This window comes from Haliaeetus leucocephalus, unplaced genomic scaffold (assembly GCF_000737465.1).
Source record: "Haliaeetus leucocephalus isolate CR32 unplaced genomic scaffold, Haliaeetus_leucocephalus-4.0 Scaffold373, whole genome shotgun sequence".
NCBI classification, from domain to species: Eukaryota; Metazoa; Chordata; class Aves; order Accipitriformes; family Accipitridae; genus Haliaeetus; species Haliaeetus leucocephalus.
The window spans coordinates 3,356,371-3,375,628 of record NW_010972809.1 but is presented as its reverse complement, the minus strand read 5'-3'; the positions used below and the strand labels follow the sequence as shown (position 1 = coordinate 3,375,628).

The window sequence follows — 19,258 nt, the reverse complement described above, 5'->3', positions numbered from 1 at the left end:
CCCAGCACAGCACTTAGGCAGAAAGAGGTCATCCTCCCTCCTTTCCCCATCTTCCAGTCACCTGGCAAATCCAACCCTCTTCCAGGTATGGAAACCTAGAGGAAAATTAACCCAACTAAAGCTACATGCCTTTTCAGTGAAATAACTGGCCTTAGCCCTGGAGGGATGCTAGGTTTCCATTTCACAGCATCCTTGCTCTGGATTAGGAAGAAGTCAAGTAAGTATCAGCTGGACCAGAACCCGAAGTTCAGCTGTTACTCCTCTGCATTCAAGTTGCCTAAAAGAAAAGACCTATGGATCTGCATCTCTTTGCAATTCCACACACTATTCTTGTAATAACACTTTCATCATTACTACCTGTCCTTTCTTTTGCTGCCAGGCACAAGCAGAAGCCAGTAATTTACCTCCATTGATGTTAAGGTCAAAACATACAGGAGATGCAAAATAAGTTCTCTGAAATGCTTGCTTTCATCCCTGCATTTCAGTTCCTAATCATTCCTAAAGTATAGCTTAAAAAGAAAAGATGAACATACAGTTCTTAATTTTCCTTTTTTTTAAAAACCAGAATCATAGACACTAGAGATGGAAAAGTCCCATTAGAGCATCTAGTTAGTAGCCCTAACTAGTTTAGTTTAGTGGATATCTTTTTAGACCCATCATCTAGTTTAGTTTTCCCCTTATATCTCTGCATGCACACAAACCAGTTACTTTTTCTTTACTCCGCACTCTCCTTTTCGTTATCTTTGGCACTGTAACTGGCACAGAAAGAGAGATGTTGACTCAGTTCGCTGCTGCAGATGGAGATCTCTCCCAGCCTTCCCTGCGTGTGATCTCCATGTCCGTGTCCCCTGGTCACAGGGGCAGTAAGTCCTTGTTCCTCGGAGTGATGGGGTGGCTGTGGTCTGTTTTCGGATGCGTGGGAGTGCAGCAGGTAAGAGCTTCTGTGATAAACTCAGCAGCCAGTGGTCTGGTGCACAGAGGTGGCTTCTCTTGAGAAATGGTGGGATCACATGGCTGTGGAGAGCAGTAGCCCCTAACCTTCAAGCGCTGGGTCCATTTGTTGTGATGGTGTACTGAAGCTGGGCTAGATGCAGCCCTGGGGGGATGACCACCCAGACTGTGTGTCGTGACAGGTAGTCCCCATGGCACAAGGTGCTGCCTGCAGCTGCATAAATTTCTCAGAGAAAATCCACTCTGGTGAAGGCAGTGTCGTTCGGGGTGGTGGGAACATTAGGAGTCCCAAAGACTCTGAGTAGGCGAGGTCGTATGGGAGCGCAGCACTGCAGAGACTTCTCTCTGTGAGAAGGAGAGCTTCTATTCCACAAATCCGCCCAGCTGTTTTTTTGGACCCGAGGAGTCTCTCAGCACCCACAGCAAGGCCTTCAGCGGAGAGCTCCACCGCTTAATTGCACATTGTTTCCAGAACCGCTTCCTTCTCTTTGTTTCCAGCCTGCCACTCCTAGTTTCATCACATTTTCATAATGTCAGGGAGAAAAACACTTAATTGGAAAATGTATGTTTACGTTTATTAAAATACAGTTCACACAAACCACTTTTACTAGGCACCTTTTGCTTTAGTGCTCGTTATGTTGGTTGCGGCAGTGAGCCCCAAGACTAAAGTTGCTGTGTTTCTGAATGATGGGAAGGGTATTTTCTGAGCATCACATCTTGCAGCACCTATCATCCATGTTCCAGCTCCAGCCAGGGTTTCCTGAGCAGTCTGAATTGCCTGCCTTACCTACCGAGTTTGGCTGAGAAATAAAATTATAAAGAGTTATAGAAGATTGCAGATCCTCAGCAGCTGCACTGAAGAGTTTTGGGTGTTTTCACTAGTCAGTCTTACAAAACAGATGTAAATGTAGCTTGCAGTAGAGCCTCGGTGTGCTTGAAGAGGGACCAAATTTCTTCTCTCCTACAATAATCATGGCAAGATATTGGGGGAGGGAGCTTTTAAAATTCATATTTTGTGTTTCAATGTGGTAGTCAGAAGAAAATTATGCAGGGGTGTTTTTCCTGAACTTTCACACTTAAAAGGTCTTTGACTACTGTTGCTTGTAGAGAATGGTTACCTTAAATCCCAAGTTAGCTGAATCCAGAAGCGGTCAGCTGAAACAGGGCTTGATAATCCGTGACGGAACCATTTCAAATCAATAGTGGTACATGCACACCATGACCGAATTGTGGAAATTGCAGCATTTCACCATCTTTATTATTTGGTGTTATTCGTGGTCACCACCACCAGTTCTGGGATTTCTTTCAGTGATTGACAGTTCAGGCAAGTGTTTTGGATGCCACGTTAAAAAAAAAAAAAGTATAACGTGCGGTGGAAGCGTGTTCATATCAAGAGGAACTTGTGTGTCGGTGAGGATGATGCACACAAGTGTGTATGATTCCCACAGATACAAATAGCTTTTGACAAGGATGGGAAAGTAGAAGAAAGAGAAAAAAAAAATACAGCAGGCAGGCAGGAAGAAAAAAAGAGGAGAGACATAGCAATATAAAGGAGAAAGCTGTGTCCACCAGATGATCCATGCCTGGAGAGAAGCCTACAGCTCTGTGTAGACAGCAGTTTCCTTTTAAGTCCATGGGAGATACTGGATATTCACCACTTCGCCCAGTCAGACCCCTTATTGAAATGGATATGTATGGAATAGGATCCCAAACTCTGGGCAAATATTTCTGCAAATCCTGGCTCTGGAGTGTTTCTGTCCAACGACATGGAGGGATGGGACTTTCATGTTTACCTCGCCCCACTTTCTCCGTAGTTCAAGGCATAAACCACGCCTAAAGTCAGGTCCCTTTCCACTATTGTCGTGTGTGTAGTTGATTGTTGGCAGGCAGATCTGCTCGGAAAAGGTTTAATATGACAAAAATTGATAGTGGAGGGTATCTTTGTGCCTCTGAACTGCTGCTTTTAAAATTCCTTGTACAGTGGCTTAGTGTGTTGGGCAGGTGGAGTGGCAGGATAATACATGCAGTGTTATTCGTTGGCCTAGTTGCAGAAGTACCTAGCATGTATTTACAGACTTTGTAAGTTTTTTTCCAGCAGAATCAACTGTCTCATAAACTGCGGTTGACTGCTGACATGGGCTTAACCAGTCGGAGGCACAGTCAACATCTGATGGGAATCTTTGGTTTCCTCGTTCTGGAGCCTCTGTCTCTGAGCTGTGGGACATCCCTGATCAAGTCTTCCTGCCCAAAAGGGATGTGGAGCTGGTGGGATGCCAGGGGAGCTAACTTGGGCCCTGCTTGAGGGAGGGCACCTCTGAGAGTAAGCAGCAGTAGCGGGGAAGTGGCAGGGCTGCTGGGTGCCGTACTGTCGAGTCCAACTTCTTCTGCGAGACAGGCCATGCAACTTCATCCCAAGGTTCACAATATTAAGAACAAAGATGTTTGAACACTGGAGTGCAACGTGCATTACAGACTGCTTCTATTCCTTAATGTTGAAATGTATTTTTAACAATACAAAGCCGTGCGTGGTATGACAGCATTACTTGCTCCCAAGGGTGAGAGGTGGTTTCACAAGCCTGCTGTGATGTTCCTTTCAAGTGAGTCTGTGTTCCTGGAGAGGGAAGGCTCTCCAGGCAGCTGGTATGCTCCTTGCCTGCTGAGTGGCTCGGAAATGAGATGAGCACATGTATTCAGGTGTTCTCCTGCCCTTTAGCCCCTACCAAATAGGGGTTACACCATCAGAGCAGGATCCTGCCCCCATGCCTGAGACGAGCTCCAGAGGACATGGGGACCTTGGGAGCAGAGCAGTGGATATCTGACTGCAGCATAAGCCACCCTCTTAGAGAGTTGCAGACCTCACTGATGTTACACAGAGCAAGTTAAAAACACGTGCCAAACTTTTAAAAAGGATTAGTCAGAATTTCCTGCCCTCCTTGTTGTGTTGCCGGGGGGTCTCAGCCCCGTGGGTTGTGAATTGCGTGAGCCCATATCAAGTGTTTGAGCCTGCAGATGCAGCCCCATGCGGTGAGCACTGGACTGCTGACACATGCAAAGATAAGCGGGTATTTAAGTGCCTTATCATGTTGGGACTTCAAGGCCCAGCATTTGCAAGATCAAGGAGCAGTGGGCACCTGTTGCTGGTCTGTTCTCTCTGTGGCAGCTCCCTGTAAGACGGTTAGCTAGACGCATAAGCAGATACATTTTTAAACTGGGGGAAGTGGGGGGAAAAGGGGACACAGTGCAGAAAAGACCCAGTGCAGGAACTGGAGGAGGAGGAGAGATGATCCTCTCCCTGAGGCAGTGCAGGAGGTGAACTCAACTGCAGAGTGGGAGAGCGGGTGTGAGAAGTGAAGGACCTGGACTGGTAACAGGACTGCTGGGGGAAGGCAGGTTCATGCTCTCTGCTCTTAGGGCTACAACTCCGTACATACTCACAGCCTTCCCTGGAAATCAGCATGCCTTCAACCGTTTCACACTGGTAAGTATATGCTTGTTTGGGTGGAGGAGAGGATGACATTCCCATGGTCATTTAGGAAATTGTGTGTCAGAACTGAGCTTCCCTTGAGCCATCCTCTGGTTGGAAAGTGTCTTTAGATGTGGGTGAGAGGCTCTAGATACCACAAGGGGATGGCAGGGACCTGAGTTTGCCAGATGGTGAAGCTGTTTTGCCTCTTAGGCCTCTCTGAGCGGCTGGATAAAGGTAAAGCTTGATTCCCGCTGAGGTCTTGTGCTAAGAAATGCTGAGCTCAGAGAAACCATTAACACCCGTGTGACAAGGATAGGCGTGAAGTCTGGTGGTCAGCGTACTGATTTTGCGGAACCTGAACAGCGCTTTTGCAATTTGTTTTATCCCTCTCCCCCGTGGCAAGTGCCGCCTGCCGTGCATGTGCGTGAGGGCACATGGGTGATCTCACGCTCTCCCCTCTCTCTCCCTCTGTCTCTCTCTCTGTTGTCCCCTCTCTTTCTGCAGGTCAGCGTGGAAGTCTTGGTAGAATACCCTTTTTTTGTATTTGGACAAGGCTGGTCATCCTGCTGCCCCGAGAGAACCAGCCAGCTCTTTGATTTGCCATGCTCCAAACTCTCGGTGGGGGACGTCTGCATATCGCTCACGCTCAAGAACCTGAAGAACGGCTCTATTAAAAAGGGCCAGCCCATGGACTCAGCTAGTATCTTGCTGAAGCATTCAAAGAATGACAGTCTAGCTGGAAGTAGACACAGGTATGTGGAGCAGGAAAACGGGATTAATCAGGGAAGCGCACAGATGTTAGCTGAGAACGGTGAACTGAAGTTTCCGGACAAAATAGGATTGCCTGCAGCACCTTTGCTCACCAAAACAGAACCCAGCAAGCCCCCGGCAACGAGGAAGAGGAGGTGGTCAGCCCCTGAAACACGAAAACTAGAGAAATCAGAAGAGGAGCCACCTTTGACTCTTCCCAAGCCTTCTTTTATTCCTCAGGAGGTTAAGATTTGCATTGAAGGTCGATCCAACGTAGGAAAGTAAAAGTTGTTTGGGGAAAGGAAATTAGGCTATCCCTTGTCATTTTTATCCAGATTACTGTACTGTAGACTAAATAACCCAGTATTTACATGTTATCATCTTATTTTAGGTTTATGTTATAACCTTGTTGTTATAGTTGCAGCTGGTATTATGCAGGAGACTGGTGCATATGTTTTTCCACAAGTGTTTGTCAGTGACTAGGTTTGAGAGCTATAGAAGGGGCAGTATCTGCTTCACACACCCTTAGTGGAAATGAATGTGTTGTCATGGCTCCTGTTTTCTAACACCTCGTGTAGGACAGGGTCCAGCTGTGATTTGGTTTTCTTTTCGTTGTTGTTTTTCTTTTTTTTTTTGTTTTCGTTTTGTTGTTTTGGTTCCTGTTCTAGTTTTTTGGGGGGAGGTGAGGAGAAGGGAACTGTAGCAGAGGTGTATGTCACGCGTGGGGTGCGTGTGTGTAGGGGTGCGTGTGTGTGTGCACGCCAGTCCCGAGGAGGGACTGCGGCTCTGTGGCGGGTTGGTGAAGAGGTTTCCTCACCCCAGGTGGATGCTGAGGACACAACCCATGGGTGTTATTGAAAAGGATCGGACAGTCTCTGACGTTCTCAACAACAAGCCAACTCTTACTCAAGGCTCTACAGTATATATATATATATATATATATATATATTTGTGTGTGTGTATATGTATATATATATTTTTTCCCCCCATGGGGTCTGACTGCACTGATTTTTATTCCTAAAGCAACTGCCACACCAACATTTCCTTTCTGCTTGTTAGTGCAGTTCCATTGCCCGGAGTCAGCAGACGGGGAGGCTGTACGGACTCTTGCACCGGTCGCCCTGCAAGGTTTTCCTTCGTGGCGGTGGGGTGGGTGGGTGGGTGCGTGCGTGTGTCCTGGGTGTGTGTGGGTGTGCGTGAGGAGGCCTCCGGCTCTGTGGATGCGCCTGGCTCAGGCTCACTCCTGTTTTTGTGCAGTGTTAGACAAATCGACCGGGTTACGCCATTGACATTTGCTTCCACAAGGTAGACGCATACTGCCCCTTTGAGATCACAGGCATCCATTGTTTGCAGTTAGGTTGCAAATCTTTGTCTTTAACTCTAGTACTGTTTTTAGTTCATGATTATGGACAACTGGTGCCACTTTTTTCAAATTTCGGTGTGACACAGGAATTCGCTGTTGAAGATGAACCTAGAATGTCTTTAAGCACTTAAAATGCTGTTCACACTTTATTGCTGAGCATCCTGGTCTAACACTCAGTACGTACTGTATCTCACTTTAATCTGCTCGGAAAGCAACAACAACAAACAAACAAACAAACAAATCTCTTCAACACTGTAACTACATGCAACTATGTAAAGTTTTCTCACAGGCAAGATGCTGAAAGTTTTAATGTGGTTTCAAAGGGATGAATGTGAATTATTGAACTAGTATGTGACAGTCATTGTCCACAAAGGACTACTTAATAGGAGGCACTTTTTAAACTTTAATGCTTGAGAAAGAGTTAAAGGCATATGCGAGCTGACAGATAATAAAAAAAAATAAGAGAAAGGAAAAAGGAAAGAGGAGAAAAAAAATCATTGTCCAGTGTTTTTGAAAAAGATGGACTTTAAAGAATCTTGCAATTTGCACATCTTGAGTTTATCATTTGTGTGGTATTCCTGCAGTTTTTACCTAATAATGTTGTGGGTTGTGGGGGTCTGAAAGAGCATAAACAAATGTAGCAATTACTCACTAACCTGCCTACGCTCTAGGCCATTTCATAGGGTTACGTTCCTTTCAAAGTTCATTTTTGGTCTTTCTGCCATATCTGCCACACAGAACCAGGTCCTACTGGGACAGCTCTGAGAATTTTTCTTCAGACTTGCTGAGAGAGTTTTCCACAAGAAACATTTCTATACATAAGCAAGGTGTTTGTTTGTTTTGAAAACAAACCTATTGTTATTTTATTATTATTATTATTTGTTATTTTAATTGCATCGTTTTCCATTGGAAAGGCGAGATTTCAAGAGTTTGGTACAAACCAAGTAGGATGGGGGGGTTTCATGCCGTTCAGTCTTTTCTTTCCCCAGGCAGGGCCGGATCCTTTGAGGTGCTGTGCACCCAGCCTCCTGCACAAGCCTCGGCGAGGTGCAAGTATGAAGTACTTCGGGGCTGAGCGCTAAAGCCCGTTGCTGCCACTAGAAAGATCCCGTTGATTTCAGTGGGATTGAGCTTGGGCCCTACGTGAGCAAGCGTTCGTGTCAGTTTTGGTTGGCGAGTTCGCATCCTTCAGGTAGTTTTGAAGAAGCTGTACTGATACGGAGAAACGGAAATAAAAGTCCATCATTAGAAACGCAGTAACCTAAAGTGAACAAATTTATTTAAAATCTTGTTTTTCCTCTCCCCTAAAATACAGTGCTTTTATTTAAGAGAAGAAATGTTAACCCCAAACCCCAGCTTTGACTCTGTTATGTGTTACTTGAAATTTAGCTCACACCAGAACTAATTGTTTTTATACCATATTCTGGGGTGCACCAAAAAGTTGAAATACGTTTAAAATAGCTTGAAACTTTTCTTGAATTTCCTTGAATTTTATTAACCTCTCAGCAGGCTACCAAATAGCTGAGTGGGTTTCTTCTCACAGTCACACTGCTTAGTTAGTGCTTATTTGTTAATATTTCTGCTCAGAGAAGTTGCTTAATCTTCCATATACTCTGCTCAGGGCACTTGCAATTTATTGTTTTGTTTTGTTTCCTGTTTTGTTTTTAAACTTTGATGGTAAAGGAATAGAAAGAATTACAGATTTTAGTTCACAGTTGTACCACTATTTCCGTACTTCACGTGTACTTGGAAAAAAAAAAAAATCTCAAGTAAAACCATACGCATACACATTTGTGGTTAATAAGGAAGCAGGGGCTATTAAACTGACTGGATCTATTCAACTAACACTAAAAAAAATAAAAAATAATAATAATAAAAAAATACGTTTGGAGCAATAGGAATGTATTAGTTCTGTGCTTGTATTTCAGACTGAGGAATTCTGAAATAACTGGTTCTTTCCAAACAATTGTCCCTTTCCATGCTTTGGCTTTTGTAGGATGTGCAATACTTTACGTGCCAACTTAGACTCACCCGTGCGGTGTTAGCTAGATCTCATACCCACTTCTGATTTCCCCTGGTTTTGTTCTTTTTTTTGAATAGTTTCTTTCTTTCTACCTTTTTTTTTTTTTCCTATTAATACCTCCGTCCCTATCCTCCCACCACCACCAAAAAAAAAACCAACAACCCAACATATTAAGGGTCAAGCATCCCTTACCCTGGGAAACACAACCCCTTTTTGTATTCGATGTTAAAAAAGATCCAGGAAGAAAAAAAAAAAAGATGTATTAATGTCTGCGTGCCGTCCAAGCGGAGGGCAGCACTCGGCCATACGGCTGAATGCTGCCCTCCACCTGGACAGCACACGTGCGAGACCTGGCTCCTACCAGGGAGAGAAAAGTCCCCCTGGGCACCAAGTCCTTTGCAAGGTGGGGCTTTGCCTCTCCCCCCGGCTCCGAGCATCCCTTGCCGTGAGTCCCCATGTCTGGGAAGTGCCATCGATCCCCGGGCGCGTGCAGAAATGCCACTCACAGGCATGGAGATGCTGAGGCGAAGCCGAAGGAGGAGGTTTAGCCGCTGCTTCTGCGCAGCGTCCGCTTTGCAATAGTAACTGACAGTAGTTTTCTTTTTCTTTTTTTTTTCTTTTTGTAGCAAGCCTGTTTAGTTTACAATGAAACGCATACAATCACCAAGAAATTAGTCAGGGCAAAGAAAAATAAAACAAGAACCTCTTTATAGGGATTTCTAAAAAAATATCTATCTATCTGTCTATCTATCTATCTATCTAATCTATCTATATATCTATATATATAAATGACTGTTCCTTATAGTGTTTAACTTAGGCATTGTTTCAGTTTGTCTGGGCCACATCATGGGGAATTTGAGTTTGATGTCACTTACCTCGAGTCCTCTGGTCGAGACCCACATCGGAGTCACTGTTGACCTATTTTACCATTTCGTACGTTGCCCTTGGGTTCACTTTCCCTCGAAGATGCAGACCTCGGGAGGAGGGGGACACACATGTTCCTTTTTTTATTCCTTTAATTCCTTCATCCCGCTGTCGCTTCGTTCGACCTGTTGTTCCCGTCATTTTCTCGGCGTGGGGAAGTGACATCACTACTCTTGTTTCCCTTAAATCAAGGAACATTTAGAAACCTTTCACACCTTTTACTCAGGGATGGGGCTGGCATATGTGTGGTACACTGATGTGACCAGAAGCAGCACTTTTACTGCTCTGGAGTAGGGATGTACAATGTTACAGACAAGTTTGGATTTCCTGCATCTCGCGGTTTGAACTTTGTAGATCTCACTTAGATTGCAATACAAAAGCAGCAGGCTCAGCGCGAACTGTAGCTGTTGGTTATCATGAAAATTCACTCTCTGTAGAGATTTATTTTACTTTAAAGTGTGTTGCCAATAGTAAAAAAGGAAATGGTGAAATTTTGTTAATACCTGCAACTGCTAAAAAAAAAAAAAAAAAAAAAAAAAAGCCTGTATCAAGGAGAGCGAATCCTCAATTTTTTTAAACACTAATAGTGTTATTTCAAAGAGGGGGACTCTTGGCACAGTGCTCTGCGTGTCCTGGGACCCAGTTCTGCAAACACTTATACACGTGCTTATGGGAGGTCCGGGCTGGCTGCCGAAGGCTGCTCGGGAGCTTGCTGTGACGCACCTGTATAAATCTTTGTGAAATTGAAGCTTGGTTCAGTCAGGGCCAGATCCTGACCTTACTCAGGCAGCTGGAAAAATCTCGGGGTTCATTCAGGCTCGCCAGGGCGGAAGCCCCAGGCAGGCAGGGGGGATTTGGCCTGCTGAAACACTTCTGCTGTCCCAGGAACTGGACAAATGGCAAAATGGGACATGCACTCGTACGAATAATTTCCATTTCTTCCCTCCCCATCATCACAGGTAACAGCAGAGTCCGCTCTGGGCTCTGGCCAGTGCTGATGTGAAAAGCAAGGGGAATGAACACACCACCAGAGTGCAGGCAGTAATTTCCTTTCCTCTGGTTTATCCAACCCTCCCATCCCCCCCCCATCCTGAAATACATAGCAAAATGAGAATTTGTTGATGCAGATATGCATACGTGCGCACACACCCACCCCCAGACAGAAGTGTCTGTTTGCACACGAATAAATATGTGTGAAATTTTTTTTACTCATATGCCTACATGTCCACTTGATTCCCTGTCCTGAGGACAGCCTTGCTTTGTGTCGATCGGGAAATTCCAAACACGTTGCACACCTCTACTCCAGAGTTCAATTTCTTTTACATAGACGACCTCGCTTCAGATGTGTTACCTTTACTGATAGGATCTTTTCTTGTAGCACTATACCTTGTGGGAATATTTTTTGATGTAAACCTAATTTGAGAAGCTTATTAAAAATAGAAACTTTTTTTGAAGCACTCACATTGAGGAGTACAGGTAATGTTTTAAAAAAATTGCACAAAAGAAAAATGAATGTTGGAATGATTCCTTCAGTGTTTGAAAAAGAGATGGCTCTGTTTGAACAGTGAGTTTCATACCTTGTTTGTAAAAAAAAAAAAGTTTTTAAATACAAAAGCAGAGAAAGGTTGAAAGTTACATGTTTTTTGTATATAGAAAATGTCATGTCTAGATGATCTGATTTGTATTGGCTTTGGCCAGGAAGAATTATTACTTAAAAGGCTCTTAAAGAACAACTGTGCTTAATTTTCTGTTCGTATTACATGGGTCCCATTTCTGGGGAATGGAGTCTTGCTTCACGCTGTTTATTCCTGTGCTGAAAATACACCTTGGAGCAGCAATTCTCGAGTGCAGCTACAGGGCACTTCAAAGGGTGGCTACTGTGCGAAAGTCGAGTCTCACTCCCCAGCTGTGTTTTGGCTTTAAGTCTCTCCCGCCTGCGCCGAGGGAGCCCCTGGCAGCCCAGAGGGCAAGGCCGGTTCGGAGGGAGCCCTTCCCTGCTGGGGATCGTCCGGGTCCGGGTCCGGGTCCGGCAGCGCCGCGGCAGCCCCTCTCCTCGGGTGGAGGGCCGCTGCCGGCTGAGCACGACCTGCTTGGTTCCCGCCTGAAGCCTTTTGGGGCCCCCTTTTTCCCTCTCTCCGGGATGCTGTTCCACGTTTTTTTCAGCACTTCCAGACGAAACCCAAAGAGTAGAACCCTGAGCAAGAAGTGCTTACGACAAGGGATCCTAGCCCAGCGCTAGCAGCAGAGCGATGCCCGAGGCGACCCGGCCTTCCAGCCCCCGTCGCTGCCCCCTCTCCCCCGCCTCTGCCGGGGAGCAGTCGCTCGCACCGCGCACCTTCCCACTGACGGTCTTGGCCGATGGCGAGACCGGTGTTTTTCGGGAGCCAAACGGAGAGGATCCCGAAGCGGTTTCTGAGGAGAGGGTCCTTTTCCTGTCCAAAGATCGAGCTGGGCAGCCGGGAGCCGGCGGCAGGGCAGAGGGGGTGAGGTTCCAGGCTGCTCCCGTCCCCCTCCCCGGAGGCGACCCAAGCCTCGGCTCCCACAGGCGCACGGGGCAGAAACGCTCGCCCTGTCCAGGTGACCCCCGGGCGCTCCGAAAACCAGCCCCAGTTGCGTTACGATGAAGTGCATTCAGCCAACAGGTAGTATTTATACAATAACAGTCTCTAAGGTTTCTGTAGTTTTTTTCTTGTCGTTAGCTTGAAAGGACTCAAGTCTTCCACTGAGGATTTTATGGAGGCTTCATCCGAGGTTGTTTCTTTTTTGTTCGTTTCTATTTTGAGCGGTCAAAGCTCCTGTGCCCTTTCCCTCGACCACGCAGTAGGTATATGCATTGGAAGTGTTGTTTGCAGCGAGCGTTAGTCACTCGTTGAAGCTGTCGTTGCTGTACTACGGGATTGCTGACGAGCAGAAACTTCAGGGCCCGGATCCTCTGCTGGCGCGGAGGATCCCCGGGCAGCGCCGCTCTGCCCCTTCCCACCCGCCGGCGAGGGGATCCCGCCCTGGCGTTTGCTTTAAAAACCCAGGACCCACGTACTCTCCCTCTGAACACGCTCTGCAGAACTCCTCTCCAAGTCGGTCGGGTTTGGCTCTGTGTAGCTGAGGGCAAAAACGGGCCGGGGCGGCTGCGGGTGGCTCAGTCTGTGTCTTCTGCCTGGCCGTCGGGCTGGCCTCTTAGCGAAGTGACTAATCTGTTAAGGCATAGATACGACTCTTCACGACAGTCAGCTAATGTTGAAACTCACTAATGTATGTATTTGCTTTTTTTTTTTTTTTTTTTTTTTTTTGTGGGAATAATATATTAACTTGTTGAACACTGTTCTTTTCGCAGTGTTACAAAACGGGGCGGGGAGGGGGGGGGATTTCCCAACCTTTTTCAGTTCGGGTGAGCTACTGAAAACCATTTTGTACTAGCTATGTCACCGCTCCCGGCAGCCGGCAGCGGCGCTTGGCCGTGCCGGGGTAAGGGTTAGCCATTCTACAGCAGTAGTTTTTAAGGTCTTCTTTTTTTTTTTTTTTTTTTTTTTTAAATGTTCTGGTATTTCTAATGAGGGCTGTTGCAAATCACACTTCCAGTGTAGTTCCTGGTGTAGGCCCAGTAAAAGGGATATCACAGCTTTGTGTTGGGGAGAAATTGAGCTGACATGGCCAGTACAAAGGAGAAATAGGGAGGGAATAACGTTTTGCACCTTATTGAAAAGAGGAGAAGATTTTAAGTGCATACAGACATAGTTAAGAGCTTTTATTGTGACAGGAGAACTTTTTTCCATATGCGTGCATACTCTCTGTAATTCCAGTGTAAAATATTGTACTTGCACTAGCTTTTTTAAAACAAATATTAAAAAAATGGAAGAATTCATATTCTATTTTCTAATGGTGGTGTGTCTATTTGTAGGATACACTCGCGTCTGTTTATTGAATTTTATGGTCCCTTTCTTTGATGGTGCTTGCAGGTTTTCTAGGTAGAAATTATTTCATTATTATAATAAAACAATGTTTGATTCAAAATTTGAACAAAATTGTTTTAAAGAAATTGTCTGTATACCAGTACAAGTTTATTGTTTCAGTATACTCGTACTAATAAAATAACAGTGCCAATTGCAAATGCGTGTTTTGTCTTTATGCGTTATGACTGAACGTGAGAGAGCTTTCCTAGGGAAGTAATTTGCCTAATTTAATTCCTCTCCCGCCCGAGAGCATTTGCTTTTATTCACGATGACGCAGAAACACACACGTACCCATCCGTGGCCATAAAACCCTCTCCAGACCATCAGAGTGAAGCTCTTTATTGCATGACAAAAACTTTCCATTTACAACTTTTGAACACGTCAAACGATGGTGCCACATGCGCCGGAGGCATTGCACACGCACGGCTGCTACCGGTGAGGGGAGGCAGCACTCGTCATCGCCATCTCGGCAGGGCCGAGAGGGGCAGGAAAACATCAAATGCTCATCATCGGCTCTTTTTGGCCGATTGCGCAGAAGCGCTTCACAGTTATCGCAGGCAACACCAAGGAGTTTTGGACTCTGAATTAGTTAGGTATGAAAACTAACCAGTAAACATTGTGTCAAGTAAATGCTGGGGAGGGCTCGCTTAAACATCTGAATGACCTCAAAGCGAAGCAAAGGCTGCACGGGGGCGATCCATGCTGTGTTCAGGGGTGCAGAGCTGTGCCAGCATCTAACCGAGATCCGCTTCGGCCCATCTGCCCCCAGGCAGCTGCCAGCCCGCAGGGAAGGGCCTGGCCCTCTCCTGCCTGCCAGCTCTGGCTGCTGCAGAAGGCAAACTGCTGTTCTTAGGCCTTGGCGGCTTTTTTTTTTTTTTCTCGCTTCTACACAAGCAAGGCCAAACCTGGCTCTAGTTGCAAAAGCCCTCCTGGCTCCAACAAAGTTTTGGTATAAAAGTGATACTAGCATCTAAAAAGCAATATCCCCCGGGTGGAGGGATAGGAGGCAGTGATGGACACTGGCAGAAAGCTGTAGCAGCCAAGTCTGTTCAAGATAGTGGAGCTCAATAAACCAGGGAGTGCTTGGTTCAGAAAAGGCTTCAAATTCAATGTGCCCGTGACTGGAAAACACCAGCCCTTGTCCCAACACGGTGGGGCTTGGCTAATTGCTGCTAAGTTTCTTGCTCACCTCCATCCTATCTCCCCCTGCTACTGACTAGCTGAAAGGAAGATACAGGCACCCTTTGTATGGGAAAAGCTCCTCCAAACGTAAGCAGAGGCTCCTCCTGCCCCTGCTTACAACTCTTCATATTTACAGTGTGGCCCCATCCTACATTCACCCACCACCCCCATGCCCTAAGGTGAGAGGCAAGCTGCAGAGAAGACCACAGCCAAAGCCCCTGCCCCATGGCCGATGGGGGTGAGCTGGCTGTGCCAATGACCTTGGGGGGGGCAGCGTACACAAGCGTACACTTGTTTCTTTCAGAGAAAGCAGACCTGCGTGGCTTGTTTTGCATCTGGCAGGATGCTGGCTCAAGGCCCACTCCTCTAACAGGCTGGCCTCATGCCTACAAAGAGGTCTACACGTGCGCTTCCCCGCAGCCGCCACGCAGTCACTCGGGTGCGAGCAAGGCTGCTGCTCTGCCAAAACCTTCCTCCCCAGAGAGAGTTCAGGTAAGCCAAGCTGCGTGGGCAGGAAGGCCAGCCAGCCCACCCTGCAAAACATACTGCAGCAAGGTGACTCCAGAATACGATTGGGAGCAGCACGGGGTGTTTTAGCTGTCCTTACATTTCAAGAAGGCAGAGGTGGACACGCTCAGCAGGGATTGCTTTAATGATGTAATGTTGCCCTTTTCAGCATCCCTGCTTGTAGGTCTTTGGTATGTTAAACTAAATCCCTGCGGAGCCAGTGGGCCAAACCTCAACATTGCTCTTGGGTGCTCAACAGTTGCCCAGCTGGGGGAAGCGGGCATGAACTTGGCCTACAGTGCAGCTTATCACACTCACAGCGTTCCTCTAGACAGGCTGGGATTGGGGTGGTAGGGTTAAAGAAGACCAGGTTATGCACAATTACCCAAGACTAAGTGCTTATGAATGACACTTCACACAGAAGGACAAGTAACAAAAAAACCCGGCTAAATGTGCAGGTGAGGTAGATCCGCAAATAGCACGTGGCGTTTGTCAGTGGTTGTGGTCTCTGCTCAGACCATCCTGCCAGGCATAGCGTGCCCTCAGCTCCCTCTCTGCCCCAGCTCCTTGTGACAGTGGCAGCGGGCTTGAGCAGGGCACAGGACCTGAGGCTAAGTGCAGATGAGGGCAACTAACTACTAGAGCAGAGGACTGGGTGTTAAAGGAGGGCTCAAGTTTGTCTTTTTTCCGTTTTGCAGCCTGTCTGAGAGATGGACATGTACAGTGGTGAATGGTGAGCGCTGACGTGGTTGAGGGTTATCCGTGAACAAAACTCATATACAACTTTGGGTGAGAGGCAGTCATGCGACCAGTTCAGCCTTTCTGCAGCTGATTTCTCTCTCCTGCTCACTTTGGAGAGAGAAGGAGAAAATGAAATAGAAAGAAAACATGCTGCTTATCAAAATGATGGTAAAAGCTGCTATTAGAAAACTAAATGCCCTAAGTCAAAGCTTTTATCAGTAACTATTCTTAGTCTCAATGTCATTGACAGCCTGGAGAATCCAGGGGACAATTTAAGATTAGCTTATCCCCATCCTTTCCCTATTAATCACTGGTCAGTCAGAGGTGTGGGCGAAAGGGGAAGGAAAACGGGCGTGAGAGTGGCCCCAGGCCAGGCTGGCTGTGGAAGCGTGCAGCCTGCCTGGGAAGGAGGCTCCATGCTTGCCACACCTGCGGAGAGGCAGCCCCCCCTCCTTGCCCCCAGCCTCTGCCCTTTGGAAAAGAAACTGTTCCGAAGACATGTCACGAAGCTGCTCTGTTCAGTGTGCATATGATCTTTTTTTAAAAATGTTTACAAATATATATTTTTTATAAGTATATGTATTTCTTAAATCCCATTTAGAAATGTAGCTAAAAAAAGTAGAAAAGCGCTAGCGAGAGTAGGTGTGAGACCAGCAGACTGCTGCACTGCCCACGTATGAAGGCACGAGTGTGGAGACACCCCTGCGGTCAGGCCTGCGCTGTGACAGTCTAACCCACTCCTGACGGCAGTGTTCACTTGCCTTTGTACCCCTAACCCTCACATTACCTAACTAAAGGAACGGTGACCTCCTACAGCCGTACTGATGCCGAGTAGTAATACTGCCTGTACTCGGGGCTTAGCGCAGGTAAGAGCAGTATGTGGCCCACGGTAGGGTTTGTGGTAAGGAAGCCTGGCATCCTCTTAACGTGATGCTTTCAGGCTGGAGGGAATAGAGATCAGGTCCTTTATTCGCAGGGCCTGCTCCTCTTCTGAGTTCAGGTTCCTTTATGATATGTGGGCAGGACAAATGGTCCTTAAAGCCAGCACAAGCATAACCTGAACCTAATTCACCTCCAAAGCAGAGGAAGGGGTCATACCACAATTAAGAATTATGTCCTACATGTTAAATGGAAGGCATTTAAAATACCAGGCTATTCAGAAGATATTCTGTGCTTTTTCTAACATGCACAACACACTTCAAAATCACCAGGGATCAGCTTGTCACCTAGATTTGCTCCTCAGCATGGTCAACTGTATCAATCTTTGTGCATGGCTTTTTGAGCAGTCCAGCATGAGAGTTTAATTTTAGAGTTTCTCTTTGCTATTCCTCTTCCTATGGATGACTCTTTTGCTTTTCAAAGGAACCCTGCCTCTTTCCACAGATAGCTACGGAGGGAAAAGTAAGACTCTGAAGTACTTAAGTAACATCAGCTATATTACGATCTCAGCAGCACTTTAAAGTAAGTGGCAAAGCATTATTAATTCATTGGTGCTCACTTCTACATCATTTATCATAACAAGCTACTGTAGTATTCATGTGGATGCTATGTGTATTTCCAAAGAAATTTCATTGTGATTTATCAATTAATTAGTGGGCCATTACACTTTATTGAAGTGTTACCCAGAGTCTTAAACATTCATTACTACCCTAAGAGCAAATGCTTTAACTCCATCTTAGCCCACCAGTGGCTTGCAATCAGGCTATTCTGCTGAAAGCTCTCTTTTGCTTTTCATGGTGTCAAGGACCGCAAAGGAGTGGTACCAAATAACCAAAAGTGAATTTGATCCCTCTGGCCTCATTCACCTGGCCACAGACAACGCAGAGCATAGCATTTTTACATCTTTGCTACATGGATATGAACAGGCAAGGGAACAGGGAGGGCTGCAGAGAAACCCCTTCTTGGTGGGGTTACTGTTGCTGAGTTTCAATGTCTTAAAAAATCTGTTCACAGAGAGTAGGTAAAAGCTGGAACCCAGGTAATTCAATAACTGCATGCACGAAAAAGCAGGCAAGCTCTGAGACGTTTTCTCCTGAATGATCTCCACAGATGGGGACAAGGGGGGCAGCATGGGTTTGCTACATTCAATGCCAGCTTTTCTCAAGTGGCAAGTCCATTGACTAGGGAGATTTAAGTAAGAACGGCAGTACCAGCCCTGCAAACTGAGAGTGAAAGAGACCCGGCATTTTTATCATCACAGTAAGAAGTCACCCATAGCCAGGCCTCATCCACCATCCACCTCTGATATTCTGCAGGTTGGCAGCCATGCCACAAACATTCATTCTTTTGCCAAGAGTGAAGATTAAGAGAATTTGATTTTTTGATTTCTCCACACAATTCCTTGCATCTTTTTCTCTACCAGCCTGCAATTTCTGGAGGGTGCACTGCCAGGTCAGTCTTAAAAAAGGGAATCTGTGCAGGCATAACAGCCATGTCTGTACAAGCCAATTCCTTGTTAACTGAGGTTTCAACAGCTATTTATCAGAGGGGGAAAAAAACAGGTGAAGAAATGATGATTAAAAAATAAAATAGGCACAACAATAAAAGATTAAGCTATTGCATTTTGAACCAATGGCACTGTGTTAATAGCACGACTTTCCCCTTCCAAATCCCAGTCATAGCCCCTCCAATGGCTATGACACTGCCATTCTGAGAGAGGGAGGAGTTTGCCACTTAGACAACATGGAGGAGAGAGCAAAACAAAACCGCAGCCCTTCCTGCTCCTCTCTCCCACCCCTCTCTCTCCAGACCCCAGTCCCGGGCTAAGAGAAGACCTGACTGTGCTGCTGGGTGACCCGGATAAATGTTGTTCTCCTGCTCAGTTCCTTGAGTTTGGCAGCTCCCACGTAGGTGCAGGTGGAGCGCAGCCCCCCAAGGATGTCCAGGATGGTGAGTTCCACGTCCCCTCTGTACGGTACCTCCACAGTTCTGCCCTCCGAAGCCCTGGAGAAAAGATCGGTTACTGCATTTATGTCTAAATGCAAAATGTAACAGTGTGTTTACTGGAGCAATGTGAAGCGTAATACTCTGCATGCTGCAGTTTACAAACATCCCCCCCAACTTTATTGCTTGCTTGCCTGTTGCTGCTTGGTGCTCTCAAGCACTGAAATGCCTCAACTCCAGTCACCACCAATACTAGGAACTAGAAGCAGACAAATCTTGTAGATGCTCCAATATCCCATGCGTGTATTTACAGATCTGCTCCTTCCTCCCCTCCACCATCTGCCTACAAGCAAGTGAAGCTTCCAGGTTTATTGAAAAGTAAATTTGACCTTGAGAGCCGCAAGCTTTAATGTATAAGGAACAGCCCCTGGGCTCTGTCCCATGTTACTGACCAGAAGATGCAGATGGAAATGCTCCAGCTGTCTCCTACCAGCCTGATTCTCCAGAGCCCACAGAGATGA

The 19,258-nt window shown here is 46.4% G+C and overlaps 2 protein-coding genes across 7 annotated transcripts in view; one reads left to right on the top strand and one right to left on the bottom strand.

Annotated features, from left to right (window-relative positions):
• The window catches only part of ATXN1 (ataxin 1), a 226,459-nt gene extending 216,469 nt beyond the window's left edge, over nucleotides 1–9,990 (top strand). For 4 of the 5 annotated variants that reach the window (XM_010573185.1, XM_010573183.1, XM_010573182.1 and 1 more), the window contains one exon: nucleotides 4,922–6,308. In XM_010573185.1, coding sequence (XP_010571487.1) covers nucleotides 4,922–5,452 — 531 coding nt within the window. In that variant the 3' untranslated portion in view covers nucleotides 5,453–6,308. Of the gene's footprint in view, nucleotides 1–4,921 lie in introns of all 5 variants that reach the window. The other variant, XM_010573186.1, reaches the window with a different exon arrangement.
• A 4,298-nt stretch (nucleotides 9,991–14,288) lies between these two features.
• GMPR (guanosine monophosphate reductase) overlaps nucleotides 14,289–19,258 on the bottom strand; it is a 43,895-nt gene continuing 38,925 nt past the window's right edge. For both annotated transcript variants that reach the window (XM_010573179.1, XM_010573180.1), the window contains exon 9: nucleotides 14,289–18,797. In XM_010573179.1, coding sequence (XP_010571481.1) covers nucleotides 18,617–18,797 — 181 coding nt within the window. In that variant the 3' untranslated portion in view covers nucleotides 14,289–18,616. The remainder of the gene's footprint in view (nucleotides 18,798–19,258) is intronic.